Source organism: Salvia splendens, chromosome 1 (assembly GCF_004379255.2).
Source record: "Salvia splendens isolate huo1 chromosome 1, SspV2, whole genome shotgun sequence".
In the NCBI taxonomy this organism is placed as follows: Eukaryota; Viridiplantae; Streptophyta; class Magnoliopsida; order Lamiales; family Lamiaceae; genus Salvia; species Salvia splendens.
Window position 1 is genome coordinate 27,464,967 of NC_056032.1, and position 14,333 is coordinate 27,479,299.

General features: G+C 34.8%; 2 protein-coding genes across 15 annotated transcripts in view; both read left to right on the top strand.

Annotated features, from left to right (window-relative positions):
- Nucleotides 1-1,141: 1,141 nt before the first annotated feature.
- On the top strand, nucleotides 1,142-9,359 carry LOC121746129. 14 transcript variants are annotated; one of them, XR_006038908.1, is made up of 9 exons: nucleotides 1,142-1,678; nucleotides 2,248-2,406; nucleotides 3,227-3,384; nucleotides 3,529-4,025; nucleotides 4,106-4,230; nucleotides 6,235-7,381; nucleotides 7,450-8,082; nucleotides 8,159-8,295; nucleotides 8,449-9,359. XR_006038908.1 is itself a non-coding variant. In XM_042140053.1 (5 exons), exons 2-5 carry the CDS (start codon nucleotides 2,302-2,304, stop codon nucleotides 3,917-3,919), a joined length of 459 nt encoding a protein of 152 aa, XP_041995987.1. In that variant the 5' UTR covers nucleotides 1,142-1,678; nucleotides 2,248-2,301; the 3' UTR covers nucleotides 3,920-4,099. The 14 variants fall into 14 exon arrangements, 3 of the variants coding, with proteins under 3 accessions (XP_041995987.1, XP_041995993.1, XP_041995980.1); XR_006038906.1 differs by having other exon boundaries at nucleotides 6,235-6,382; nucleotides 6,538-7,381; nucleotides 7,450-8,295; XR_006038911.1 differs by having other exon boundaries at nucleotides 3,529-3,655; nucleotides 3,899-3,962; nucleotides 7,450-8,295.
- A 135-nt stretch (nucleotides 9,360-9,494) lies between these two features.
- The window catches only part of LOC121746110 (kinesin-like protein KIN-14A), a 103,590-nt gene continuing 98,751 nt past the window's right edge, over nucleotides 9,495-14,333 (top strand). The window contains exons 1-6 of the mRNA XM_042140031.1: nucleotides 9,495-9,661; nucleotides 10,468-10,659; nucleotides 10,785-10,950; nucleotides 11,130-11,391; nucleotides 11,551-11,649; nucleotides 11,739-11,879. Of these exons, the coding sequence (XP_041995965.1) occupies nucleotides 11,275-11,391; nucleotides 11,551-11,649; nucleotides 11,739-11,879 (357 nt within the window). The 5' untranslated portion in view covers nucleotides 9,495-9,661; nucleotides 10,468-10,659; nucleotides 10,785-10,950; nucleotides 11,130-11,274. The remainder of the gene's footprint in view (nucleotides 9,662-10,467; nucleotides 10,660-10,784; nucleotides 10,951-11,129; nucleotides 11,392-11,550; nucleotides 11,650-11,738; nucleotides 11,880-14,333) is intronic.

Below are 14,333 nucleotides of genomic sequence, written 5' to 3' on the forward strand. Positions count from 1 at the left end.
TTTATATTTATATTTATATTTATATTTATATTTTTCTTTTATGTATTTATTTAAAAACATTATAAATTTACATTAATAATTAGCAAATTAGACATGAAAAATATAATAGTGGCATCATTTCACTAAATCATACTCAAATGTGTTGTTTTTGAATAAACTGCACAATTGAAACAAAAATATAACATGATTTTAATTAGTGAATTTTTGATTGATTGACAAATCAATTAATGAGATTAATCTTAATTTATGGGATTGATGAGATTAACTATCATTTAATTTGTAGTTTTGAAATTTAGAGAAATTAGGTTGTTAAGGTAAATTGTCGATTGATTGGCAATTAATGAGACTCTAGGTTTTCAATACAAACATGCCGCACTTCTTCTATAAAATTTACTCATATTTTCGATTAATTTATCCTCTGAACTTATCTTCCAGTTTCACTCTGTCTCTTCTCCTAATTTATTAGGAGACTAAAATAAAATTTTAAATAAAAATTAAAATCAAAGAAGTGGTAGTGATTAAAAATTGAACATGATTTTAATTGATGAATTTTGCCAAATTGCGAATTCATTCTTAATCTATGGAATTGAGCAATTGGCGACATTAATATGTAGTCGGATAGGCGTTAATTAGTATTTTTAGTTTTATTTTTAGTGGTTCAATTTCTGCCACGTTATAAGGACATTCCACTGTACAATGACAGACATCCCGACGGACTTCTCACAATAATAAAAATTCACAAATTTACTAAATTAAATAATTTACGGAATTAAACACTTTACAGAATTAAAATTTCGACACAAATACGTCCCGACGGACTTATCACAATAATAAAAATTCACAAATTCACCAAATTAAACAATTTACGGATTAAAATTTGCAGAATTAAAATTTGACACAAATACGGATGAAGAAGTGCAATGATAATTTCATTAAATAAAAAAAATAAAAAAAATTATAATGCAATAGACACTTCATCGTCCCTTTTATTTTTTTTACTTGTACAATCGATTAATGTATGTGGATTCCAAAAAAAATGACAAGTTTTATATTGAGAGTAAATTTACGGAAGTACTATAAATTAATAAATAAAAATGTTCATGGTTTCCTCTCAAATTTCAATTGTCGTTATATCTTTCAATTTGAATTTACTTTCCCCAAATCATAGATCCCCAAATGAAGGAACCAATTCCCGTCGGCACCCTTCCGCCTTTCTCACGCCGGCGACTACACTCCATCACCGGTCAGATTTCTCCCCAAACAATTCGACGCAGCCTCCGTTCGGTCGATTAAAGCCATTTTGAATTCCTCCCAAATTTCAATTCCGCCTGACCGCTACTGCCGTCGGTCAACAGCAGCCGGCACCGACTCTCCTTTGCGCACACACTCGCTGGACTCGCTTGCAGACAGCGGCCTCCGTCGCTTCGGAGTCGCTCCCTCCGTTCCAGTTGCACTCTCCTCGGTCTGGAATCGCCGACGTCGCGCACACCAGCCGCCGAGTCGCAAGGCTGTCATGCCGTCAGTCCATCCGTCAGATATCAGGTGCCGCCGAGCGGTTGGAGGCACTCGAGAATCCACCGAGCAGTCGCTGCCGTCGGGGTCTCACTTCGGTCTCCAGCCATATCGGCTGCATTGTCACAGTCAATTTCGTCGGACTGCCGTGGACTTCTCGGCTTAGGTAAGTTTCTATTAATTTTTCAGTTTACAAATTTTATCTTCCTGTTTGGCTAGATACGTTAGGGAGTTAGATTTGTATTCATGAGATTGGGTTTTCTTCTTGATTTGCGAAGCTAATAAACTTGTTGTGATGTCCAAACATTCTTGGGTTGATATTGCTTGCTTATTTGTAGATTGGTGTTATCCCTTTGAGCATTTATCTTAAAATTTGGGCTCAACCATTGTGAAAGCTAGACCCACTGACTCTCTATTTCTCTCTCGGTTTTGGTGGTGAAACAATTGTGTGATAGTGAAACTGATTGGGAGTAGGAGTCTATCTATCTATCTATCTATCTATCTATCTATCTATCTATCTATCTATCTATCTATCTATCTATCTATATACACTATAACTGTAGTTTGTTGGGATTTTCGGCAGAGGTGAAATCTGCAATTTCTTGGCTTGTTGTATCTGGGATGTACTCATAGAAATTAATAGGGTTGTTGCTAAAGTTGTTATTTATGTTACAGATATTGTTATTGCTATTTACACGTCAGAATGCACATGTTGGAATCACATGATTATTGCAGGTTGACTTGGAAAAATTTGCAAGGAATCTTCCTCTTCACCTTATTGCGGTGATTATGGTTTGGGAAAGGGAAAAATCCACGTTCAAGTATTTTCTATGTGGAATCCTTCTCTTACATTCTATGTGTGATCTTGCCTCTCGGGTGCCCAAAATTGAACAGGTTATCGGAAGTGATACTGTGTTATCTATCATTATATCAAGTAGATGGCATTGCTCTATTTTTTTTGTTAATTTTCAAAAGTCCTATATTACACTTATAATTGGATTTGTGTGCTGATTGATGCAAGACAACAAACATAAACGGATGGAAAGAAAATCTTTATTTTGACTTGGTTGCTTTACTAGCGACTTTATTCTCTGTGGTTTTTTTCCACTGCATCATGTAACAGTATGTTTGTTTTCGCTTTCCTTTTTTTGCTTTAAGTTGCTTTTGGTTGCTTCTCATTTTTCATTCTCAATATTATGAGATTTGCAGTCAGGTTTAAAAGTATTTTAACAAGTTTTTTTGTAGTTATCCTGACAACCTTTGTGCATAATTTCCTGTAGTTTTCTGTAACAGCAGTTGCTAATGTTTTTGCATAAACCACAACTTTCTAAGATCATAAACTCACCCATCATTTGTATGATATGAGCTACTTAATGCTTTATAGGTTTTTTAGTTCCACCTCTCCAGAGCCCTTTAACCTTTAACCTTTAACCTTTAATAACTTTGATTCACAGCTCCTTATCTTCACATTAATCCTAGCTCATTCTCAACATCTGGCAACATATTTTTACGTGTGTTATGATGTGGTTATATGCGTATACATCCTCAGCATGCCCCTTAATTCATATATCATCATATGTTGTGGTTATATGCGTATACATCCTCAGCATGCCCCTTAATTCATATATCATCATATGTTTTCTTCAGATATTGCTTGAAGATATGAAGATATCAGAACAACTGATTGACCTGGTCTTTTATATGTTGTTTGTAGATATGTACTTACTACTTCGTATCCAGGAATCTCACACCATTCCCAATGACATGGTTCTTCTTCATGCGGTTCTCGTAGCTTGCAGTCTACAATTGTTGACAGTCATTGTTTCTCCACATTACCAAGAGGTTGCTCAAGTATTGACTGCGTATTACAAGGTAGCAATCCAGGATTTGGTGAAAACTGAGAACATTAAATTACTAGTTTAATGTTATACATCTTCCCACTTCATCTTCTTGATTGTTGTTATTTCAAAGTGTTATCAAATTATGTTGTGGCTGAGTAAGTGGAGTTTGTGGCAGGTGTACATATTCAAAGAGGCAGCATTTGTTGCTGTTTGTGTAGATGTCAAGTATCTGCAGACCAACGATTCATCTAGAAGTGCATCCCCTACTACTGAAGAGACCTTGAATCATCTCTGGCAGCACTGTGATTCTTCTCTTCAATTTCTACAGCCCATGTGTCAGCAAAAGTTGTTCCGGGAATGCATTGTTAACAACCAGTTTTTTCTAGATTTTACCCTGTCATCTGATTAGAATTTTTACTACCTGAACGCATTGACATTTCTTTAATAAACCTGCTTCACTCACCACATTTATCATTATGTGCATGCATGCATTCTGTACTTAATGCATTTTTAAGGCTATCTAAGATTGACAATCTTCTTTGTAGGTTATTTATAAGTCAATTTGAGTCCCGAATCGTTCGTTCTGCATCGGAAGATCATTTAGTCCATGTAAAACCTCTCTGGCTTAACCTAGCTTAACCTATGGATATCAGTCATCCTTTTCCATAAAATGTTAAGTGCATCTGTTTTTATCATAATCATATCCGTTGTCTTCTTGATAAGTTTTTAATGAAGTTTGTTTCTTCTTGCAGGAGCTTGGGAAGGGGTGGACTGTAGAGCAACTAGCTTCCTGTGTTGGACTCGGCCCTGATGAAAAAAGGAGTAGCTCTACTTCTCATCTTTGTAGTCGTCAAAATCCTGGTCTTTGAGGATTCTGGTAACTCTACTTCTCATCTTTTTCGGGTGTTATTCAAACCCGTATATACTCAACTTGAGATGTTTCCTACTTATACATGAGTGCCTAGCTGCTATTTTTTCTCATTCATGCCTGATATGTTGAATTTTAAAGAGAATTTAAATGTTAATTGACATATTATGATAAATTTTCAAGAGGTTGTCTGTCACGGCTCTCTAATATGTGCATCTCCCTAGTTTTTAATGATTTCATACACATCACCAGTCGATAAACAAAGGATATTAGCTTCATAAATATCCAAAAATTGCCCTAGTACTATGCTACTTTGTAGTGAGAACGAAAAGCTTCCACGAACAGTGTTTCACCACTTGCTATTTGTGTGTGCATGCAAGATTTTCTCTCCATTGATTGTCACTACTTTCACCACTTTTTTTGGGTTATTAGTGTAGAGTTCGTTTCTCTCGAGGGTTGGTCCGTAAACTTGTTGTTGCTTACTAACTTCTGGAGAACTAGGTTTCCCGTGCTTCAAATACAGTGACAATAGTGTTCTTTGGTGCCCGATTTCTTGAGCTAAGGAGAGAGAACTATTCTGGTTTTGAAAAATTAATTGAAAAAGCCATAGGGCAGATCAACTGAATGAGAGCTTTATGAGTTGCAATCTTGTTGATATTGGTGCATAAAAATGATTTAGGCAATAGGATTAAAAGCCTCATATCCAAATTATCACATGCCTAACCCTACATAAACCACTAGTGAGCCGGTTTGAGCCCCAAAAGCCTAATTTCTTTGTTGAAAATTTTGAAGTCACTATATTAGCCTACTTATTATATCTGTTTGTTGGCCTATATTTTCTACCCTAGTCACTAAAATTAAAGTGCTAGCACATTCTTAGGAGGGTATTTATGGTGGTAAGGAAAAGTTGGAAGTCCTGGAACATTCATTAGGTTGTATTCATTTATATTGAGATACAAATGAAAAAAACTGGCTCTTCAAACAAAAGTAAAATAAAAAGGCAGCCTTTAATGTATAAAAAAAAGCCAAGGCTTGAAAAAATAAAAAATAAAAAGGCAGCCTTTCATGTGTAAAAAAAAGCCAAGGCTAGAAAAAACATAAATAAAAAGGCAGCCTTTCATGTGTAAAAAAAAGCCAAGGCAAGTAAAAAAAATAAAATAAAAAGGCAGCCTTTCATGAGTTAAAAAAGCCAAGGCTAGAAAAAAGAATATCGAGCAAAAAACAGAATTATGCTCAAAAGAATAATATGACTTGGTTTAGATGGTAGAAAAATCTCAAGTTTGGGGTGTTGAGCTGTCAGAATTTTGTACGCATTCAGTGAGATGGGAAGGATGTTGTGAAGGATGTTGTGAGGGATGTGCTAGTATTTTAAGAATGGTGATAAGCTACTTATCCAAATATGATCACACCTTTACCAAAAGCCCCGTTACATCCAAATGAAAAAGACCTTTTGATTTATGCATCATATTGACTTGTGAGCGATGAATTTTGCTTGATTTTGGGAGAAAGATCTTATGTGCTTAAAATAAAGAATAGCTGGAAGAACTTCTCTTTATGAATTAGCGACGATGGTTTGAGACTCCCAAGACATAAATCGAACTTACATTGAAGCATTGGATGCCTAGCTCTTAGGGAATTAGTTTGTGTACAATTCTTGTTCTAAAGTCTTGCTCGCGCGTGAATTCGGGCTCAACCTAATTTCTCTAAATGATTCATGTGATTTGACGTGACTTGAAGTAGAGGATTATAAAATGTCCTGTGAATGTGCTTATTTATCTAACTTGCTTGAGGGCAAGCAAGACTTATGTTTGGGAAGTAATTGATGTGTGTGGGTAATTGTTTAACTTGTTATTACAAAATGGATGGAATGGAGGGTAGTGTACTACTGCTCCAGTTCAATTTTGACCACCTCACTATTTATTCCAGCGAGTTTAAGGGTATAAAGCTGCAACCAATATTTGCTTCAATATTCAAACATTTATTTAATAAACCTAACGTTAGTTCGATATTTAGTGTGTCATTTCATACTAAAGCCATCAATGAAGAACTATTGCCAAATCTTTATGATGCTCTACACTTGTTGGTACCTGATAAAATTGGGGTTGGACTTGCTTTGTCTAATTCTGAAGAACACGATATCATCATGATACCAGGATGTGTGGTTAGTTATTCTCTTCTTTGTACATACATTTAGACATAATTTTTTGTTTAGTTGTAGGAAGTGGAATACATACAACACTTTATTATTTTTATCTCCTTGGAATTCTTCTACTTGTTGCACTAAACCTGTAACCCTTTTCTTGGCTGTGAATTCAGGAAAGACTTTCTGTTTGAGTCAGATTGCAGAGCTGCTGTGTACCAATCCCGTTGCGTTTGAGGCTATTGAGATAATTCAGCATATTGTCGTGTTACTCTTAGTCAATTTGAAGGCCTCTCTAAGCATTTAGATTCGTTCTTGCAAATGTTATCTCTCGTGGAACTAAGGTGTTTTCTGTGATAGTTCCTAGTGCATAAATAGACTAGAAAGTACTTCGTCGATCTGAAGGTCGAGGGTGGTAGTGGGCGACTGAGTTCTTAACTTAAAAGATGAGGGGGACACGGTGGAAAACTGAAGGCAAAAGTCTATTTATTGATTTTTGAGCTTGCTTTGTGATCTTCTGTTTCTTGGTTGTTGCGCCTCTATTTTTCCTACTTATTTAATTCATTCTTTGCTGCATTTTGCAGCTTTATAATTGATCTGTTACATATATTATATTTTTGTTTGTTATACTGTGCCTGACGTTTTTCTACTTTTTCTAATCCACTTTTTGCTACCTTGCAGCATAATTTTCTACTTTTCTAATCCACTTTTTGCTACCTTACAGCATAATTAATTCATACATACATAGATAGCATCCTATTTTTCTTTGTCTCATATGCCCTATACAAATATGTGCTATATAAGTGTTTCTTTGATATGTAAACCCCATTGATTGTCAAGTCTTGGCTTCTTAATATATCTGCTAAATGTTTTTATAGGCTCTTTCCCAGTTACTTACTACACACATTTCCTTTTTACTTTGGCATTCAGTTTGCAGGACTTGCATCTAAAAAAGAAATCGTGGGCCTTGGAAACTGGTTGAGCACTCAATTAGTGTCAAGTAAAGATACTTTATATGAGGTTAGTGTTGCCACTACTGTAGCAGGGTGACTGATCTTTCTCATGATTTTAATATTTTTGCAATGCAGGAATGAAAATTGCAGCTTGTTGCCACTATGTAGTAAATACTTTAACTACAATAGATGGAATCTAGACTACTTCGATCTCTGTATATTTGAGTTTGTTTTCTTTACCTGTCCATTTGATGATTATGATTGATACAACAAATTCTGGTTTACTGAGTGAACATAAGAACAGATTAATAGTGTTGTAATATACTATTCAACTTAACTATGAGTTGTAATGTTACGCCGTTCTAAAATTTTCAGCTTGCCAGTAATGTTTATCCTTTGTGAATGCTTCTGCTTCAGTATCAGTCAATAATCATCACTTGTGACTCACCATATGCTGTGTATTGCTGCATCAACTTGTGACTCACCATATGCTGTGTATTGCTGCATCAACTTCTGACTCACCATATGCTGTGTATTGCTTGAGCTGCTTTAGATGCTTTGGGGAAGCTTGCAAATTCAAGACTTTGTTCCTTCCTAGGTTATTAGTTAATGTTATTAATTTGAATTTTAGTCTAACCTTGGATTTATGACATTCCCATGTTTTCCTTCGAGAGTAAGGTATTAGAGCAGTTTCTGGACCGTCTCATTGAGTAGTACTGCTCCAGTTTAGTTTTGACCACCTCACTATTTATTCCAGCGAGTTGAAGGGTATAAAGCTGCAACTAATATTTGCTTCAATATTCAAACTTTTATTTATTAAACCTAACTTTAGTTCGATATTAAGTGTGTCATTTCATACTAAAGCCATCAATGAAGAACTTCTGCATAATCAGTCTGATGCTCTACACTTGTCTGTACCTGATAAAATTGAAGTTGGTCTAGCTTTGTCTAATTCTGAAGAACACGATACCAGGATGTGTGGTTAGTTATTCTCTTCTTTATACATACATTTAGATATAATTTTTTGTTTAGTTGTAGGAAGTGGAATACATACAACAATTTATTATTTTTATGTCCTTGGAATTCTTCTACGTGTTGCACTAAACGTGTAACCCTTTTCTTGCCTGTATGCAGGAAAATTCTTTTTGGGTCAGATTTCAGAGCTGTGTGCCAATCCTGTTGCACTTCCTGTTGCACTTGAGGCTACTGAGATAATTCAGCATATTCTTTTTGAAGTGATCTGTTTGGTCAAGTTCCTCAACAATTTATTTTGACCTAACATCTCTTATATGCCAGTTGGGTAGTTTTATACTTAGTCTACTGTGTTTGAGTTTTTTATCTTTACCTGTCCGTTTGATGTTTATGATTGATAAATCAAATTATTGGTTTACTGTGTGAACATGATCCCAGATAAATAATGTCATAAAATACTCTTCAACCTAACTATGTTAATTGTAATGTTATCCTGTTGTAAAATTTTTAGCTTGCCTATAATGTTTATCCTTTGTAAATGCTTCTACTTCAGATCAGTCATAAAGCATCAACGCGTGACTCACCTTACGTTGGGTATTGCTTTACGAGCTCTTTTAGATGCTTTGTGGAAGCCTGCAGATTCGGAAGTTTGTTCCTTCCTAGGTTATCAGTGAATGTTATTATTGTGAATTACAGTCTGACCTTGGATTTATGACATTATGATGTTTTCATTTGGGAGTAAGGCATTGGAGCAGTTTGTGGACCGTCTTATTGAGTGGCCACAGTACTGCCATCATATCCTACACTTTGCAGCATTTATAGAGAGGGATCTTAACCGTATTTCAGCGGCTTATACTTAACCTGATGTTGGCTGCCATAGTGCCAATGCAGATCATCGACGCGGTCATTTTGGTTTCAGATTGCAGGCCCATCATTTTCTCTGATCTGACCTGGCAGCATCTCGTGTGGATTAGCAATTCCCCTCTTCGATCTCACTACAACAGAGACCACCAAGTTCTCTAGATGAGAGTTGACTCCTAATTACATGAAGCCATCACAACACACCTACCCTTCCTAAGGCAAGTAATAGGGTCTTTGTCTTCTTTGATGTAGTTCACTTGATACTTTTTCTATTTTTACCTTGTTTTTGACTTTATTTTTGTGAGCTAATCTACTCAAACCCACAATGCAGTCACTCAGTGGTGCTTTGCTGTCAATACAATTTGCCTCATCGGGTTTACCACGGTCTTCTAGATCAACCTCAGCAAGTAAATTATCACGTTTAACTGTGCTACTTTCTCTCATTGTGCGCTTTATGGATTACATTAACATTGGGACTGGTGTTACAACTTTGAGAACAGAAACTCTCGTAGAGGTGATTGGATGTAACTGTCTTATAATTTTTTGGTCTCTGTTTACACTTTATCTTGATCCTTTTGGTTTTCCTATGCTTTTATGACTTAGCATATTACAAGTTCTATTAATAGCACATATAACTTTATCCTACCGGTTAAATAAAATCTCACACTTCTGAATTCTTTCTTCATTCCTGATTACTTTCTCGTTTTCCTTTCCCCCCTTTGTTTCTTTATTATTTGTTTTAATTCAGGAGTAGTGCACTTTTGGTTTCCTTTCACACCGGGTAATGGAGGCATTCTGATTCTGGTTCAGGCCGTCATGAACTTATCGGTTCCTTGCTTGCATTTTTCTACGCTCGCCTTAGTATTCTGTGTTCAGCACCTTCTACCTCCTCTTATGAATACAGTCGGCAACATATAGTTTTTGGTATCATGATGATAAGAAAGCTGAAATTCACTGTGCTGAAGAATGACATGATTGCATCTGCTCAGCAAGTTCAGTCTGCAAAATAAGTTACCTTAAGAAACATTCTGGCATCTGAGAAGATTAAGAAAATTAGCTTGGTTCCAGAGCATGTGTTAATGACATAGCTCTGAAGTATTTGTTAAGATTTACCTTTTCCTTCTATGGTTTGAGGGTGTTCGATACATTTGGATCTATCGCCTTGGTTAATCAATAAGATTTGTTTTGTATGCATTTGCATCCTTATGCATTTGTTATGTATGTGTCTCAGCTGAGAAAAACTCGATTGTTAAAAATTTAAATTCTATCATCTTTCATGGAATATAGCTTCCTGATAACTGCTTGGTTTCCTATGTGCAGGTACTGGCTGCAGTCATTACGGCAGGTGCTTCTAGAGAGCATGAAATCCTAGCTGAAATAAGAGATGCTGTTTTTTCTTTCATTCGTAAAATGGAGCCTTGAAGAGTGTTGGATACGATGCTTGTCTCTCGTGTTAGGATTTTCTATATAATGTCCCTGCTTGCTCGATAACTGGAGCTACAATCAATTAAGGTGCCTCCCTGTCATGTGTCGATCTACTAGTTGAATAGACAAATTTTTCTACTTGAGTGAAACATGAAATCTTATAATATGATAAGCATCGAGTGTAAAAGTGAAAATGTCTTTCGTGATGTAAGGTTTCTCGAGTTGAGCGCTGGAAGATCTCTAGTTCGTTACGATTCTAGTTCAAGGAATATGCTGGTTGGGGACCGAATTCAAGGGTTCAAAGTAAATATAAAACCAGAGAAGAAGTCAAAGTTGTCATCAGTAGTTCTAGTTCTGAAGATACGTGGAATTGATCAGGTAAATTAGTCGTGTTTTCCTTCTTGATTCCATTTGTACTAATCACTAGATTTAATGTCTTTTCCATTCTAGCATGTTTATGTTATTCTTTATTTCTGTATAGATGAGTTACACCTCTCTAACAGCTTAAGCCTGAATAAGATACTAAATTGAAACGATTTCCTTGTAATTTGTATTAGCAAAGCAACAAATCCACACACAGTGGATGGGCCATTCCAACCTTGTCATTTCAGAAGCAAAGCAACAATCAATGATTTCCTTTCCATTGCTGATGACACGGCTGCAGGAGCAACTGGTCAGCTGGAACTTCTCTCTACAGCAATAATGGATGGTTGGATGGCTGGACTTGGTGCTGCCCAGCCTCCGACTACCGATGCTCTTGGACAGCTGTTATCTGATTATTCCAGATGTCTTTATACTTCACAGCTGCAACATTTGAAGGTATGTTCTTACCATTTTCTTTAGATTCCCATCTTTGTGCAGCTACGGACAGAGTGCCATTATCTAGATCTTTTACTGTATGCTTTTTTTATATTGTTTACAGTAATGTGGTTTGTTATGGTTCACATACTGATATCTACGGTTATATTGGTCCATAAGGATATTGCTGGTACTTTGGCGACTGAAGCAGCGGAAGACCCTGCTCAAGTAGCTAAGCTACGTTCAGCTCTTGAATCTGTTGATCACAAGAGAAGAAAGGTCTGTATTATAGAGCGCTGGATCTCTTTTTCTTGGTTACCTCACTTCTCAAATACTGAAATTCTGCAAACACCGTTTACTCGAATCAGATTTTACAACAAATGAAAAACGACGCAGAGATGTTAAATTTAGAAAGTGGCGCTGCACCTATTCGGAGTCCTTCCACTTCTGCTGAAGATGCAAGGCTAGTGTCGTTAATCTCCCTCGACAGCATACTGAAGCAAGTCAAGGTTTTTCATCTTTCTCCAATTTCTCATCTTTTAACTTTCTGGCAGATGTCGCAGATGCTTCAACTTTTCTGTCATTCATCATGAAGTGTGTTTATGGTGTCTGTATTTTCTGTATGTGTAAAGTGTGTGTATTTGTGTAGTGCCGGCAGTGTATACATTTTGTGTATTTTGTGTATATTGTGTGAAGTGCAGTGTGTTTATTGTGTGGGCACTATGAGTATTTTGTATAATAAGTGTGTGAATTTTACGTGTAGTGTATAATATGTATTGGTATACTTTGTGTAGTAGTGTAAGTATACTTTGTGTGTAATGCATGTATATTGTGTATATGGTGTACAGTAGGGGGTATATTTTGTTTGTAGTGTGTACCATGTGTGAAATTGTGTATTTTAATTGTGCATTTGTTGTATAGTGTATAAGTAGTGTATTTTGTATTAGTATTTGTAGTATGTGCCGCATATGTATTGTATGTTTTATAATATTGTGTTTGTGTATTTTATTTATAATGTGTTTAATGTTTGTAGTAAGTACCACGTGTGTATTAGTTGTGTATTTTATTTGTGTATTTGTTGTAAAGTGTATAAATAATTTATGTTGTAATAGTATCTGTAGTGTGTGCACAATGTGTGTATGTATTTATGTTGTGCATGTGTTTTGTGTATTTTATTTATAGTGTGTAATATTCGTAGTATGTGCCCAGTATGTACAGTATGTTTTATAATATTTGTATTTAGTTTTTCGTGTATAATGTGTATTGTTTGTTTTATATTTATGTGTATAATGTGTGTGCATGTATCTTGTGTATAGTGTGTGTAGTGTAGTTGTGTATTGCATATTTTGTGTGGACAGTGTGTATTTTGTCTATAGTGTAAAGTTTTTGTTTTTGTATAGTGGTTTTAGTATGTTTATTTTGTGAATTGTGTACTAGGGTGTATTTTGTATATAATGTGTGTAGTGTGTGCGGTTCATTTAATGTTTGTGTATTTTATTTATATTGTATTTAATATTTGTAATATTTGCCACATATGTATAAATTGTGTATTTTATGTGTATATTTGTTGTATAGTGTATAAATTGTGTATTTTGTGCTACTACCCGTAGTGTGTGCAATGTAGGCATGTATGTTTACATTACATGTGTATTGTATTTTATTTATAGTATTTAATATTTGTGGATGTATAATGTGTATATAGTGTGCAATGTGTACGAAGTGTGTTTTATTTATATTGTGTTTGTGTATTTTATTTATAAAGTAGTTAATATTTGTAGTATTATAATGTATATATCATGTATATAGTGTGTGCATTTATTGTATAGTATATTTAAATTGTGTATTTTGTGTACGCAGTGAGTGTGGGTTGTATGTGCAGTCCATTTAGTATGTAGTATAAATTGTAAATTTTATGCGTAGTATAAATTGTTTGTAGTGAGTGTGCGTAGTAGGTGCCACGTATGTATAAATTGTGAATTTTATGTATATGTTGTGTAGTATATAAATAGAGTATTTTGTTTAAGTATATGTAGCGTAGCGTTTGCAATGTATGTAAGTATTATTGTTGTACATGTGTTTTGTGCATGTTTGTATATTTTATTTATAATATGTTTATTGTTTGTAGTATGTGCCGCGTACTGAGTGTAGTGTTTTTGTAATGTTTGTGTTTTGTTTATGTACTTAGTGTACGATGTGTAATTTTTTTATAATATATATGCGTGTAAAGTGTGCGTATATGTGTGATGTGCAGAGGGAGTGCAATGTGTGTTATGTGCTATGGTGTATAGTACATAGTATGTATGCAGTGTTATTCATTTTTTATAGTGTCGTTGAGTTGTGTGTGTTTGTGTTTTATTTATATTGTGTTTGTGTATTTTATTCATATCGTGTTTAATGTTTGTAGTGTGTACAATGTGTGAAATTGTGTATTTTAATTGTGCATTTGTTGTATAGTGTATAAGTAGTGTATTTTGTATTAGTATTTATAGTATGTTTAGTGTTTGTAGTATGTGTTGCGTATTGAGTGTAGTGTTTTTGTAATGTTTGTATTTTGTATATGTATTTTGTGTACAATGTGTAGTTTTTGTTTAATATGTATGTGTAAAGTGTGCGTATATGCGTATATGTGTGATGTATAGAGGGAGTGCTATATGTGTTATGTGTTGAGTTGTGTGTGTGTGTGTTTTATTTATATTGTGTTTGTGTATTTTATTTATATCGTGTTTAATGTTTGTAGTGTGTACCATGTGTGAAATTGTGTATTTTAATTGTGCATTTGTTGTATAGAGTACAAGTAGTGTATTTTGTATTAGTATTTGTAGTATGTGCTGCATAAGTATTGTATGTTTTATAATATTGTATCTATTGTTTGTTTTATTTATATTGTGTTTGTGTATTTCATTTATAATGTGTTTAATGTTTGTAGTATGTACCACGTGTGTATTTGTTATGTATTTTATTTG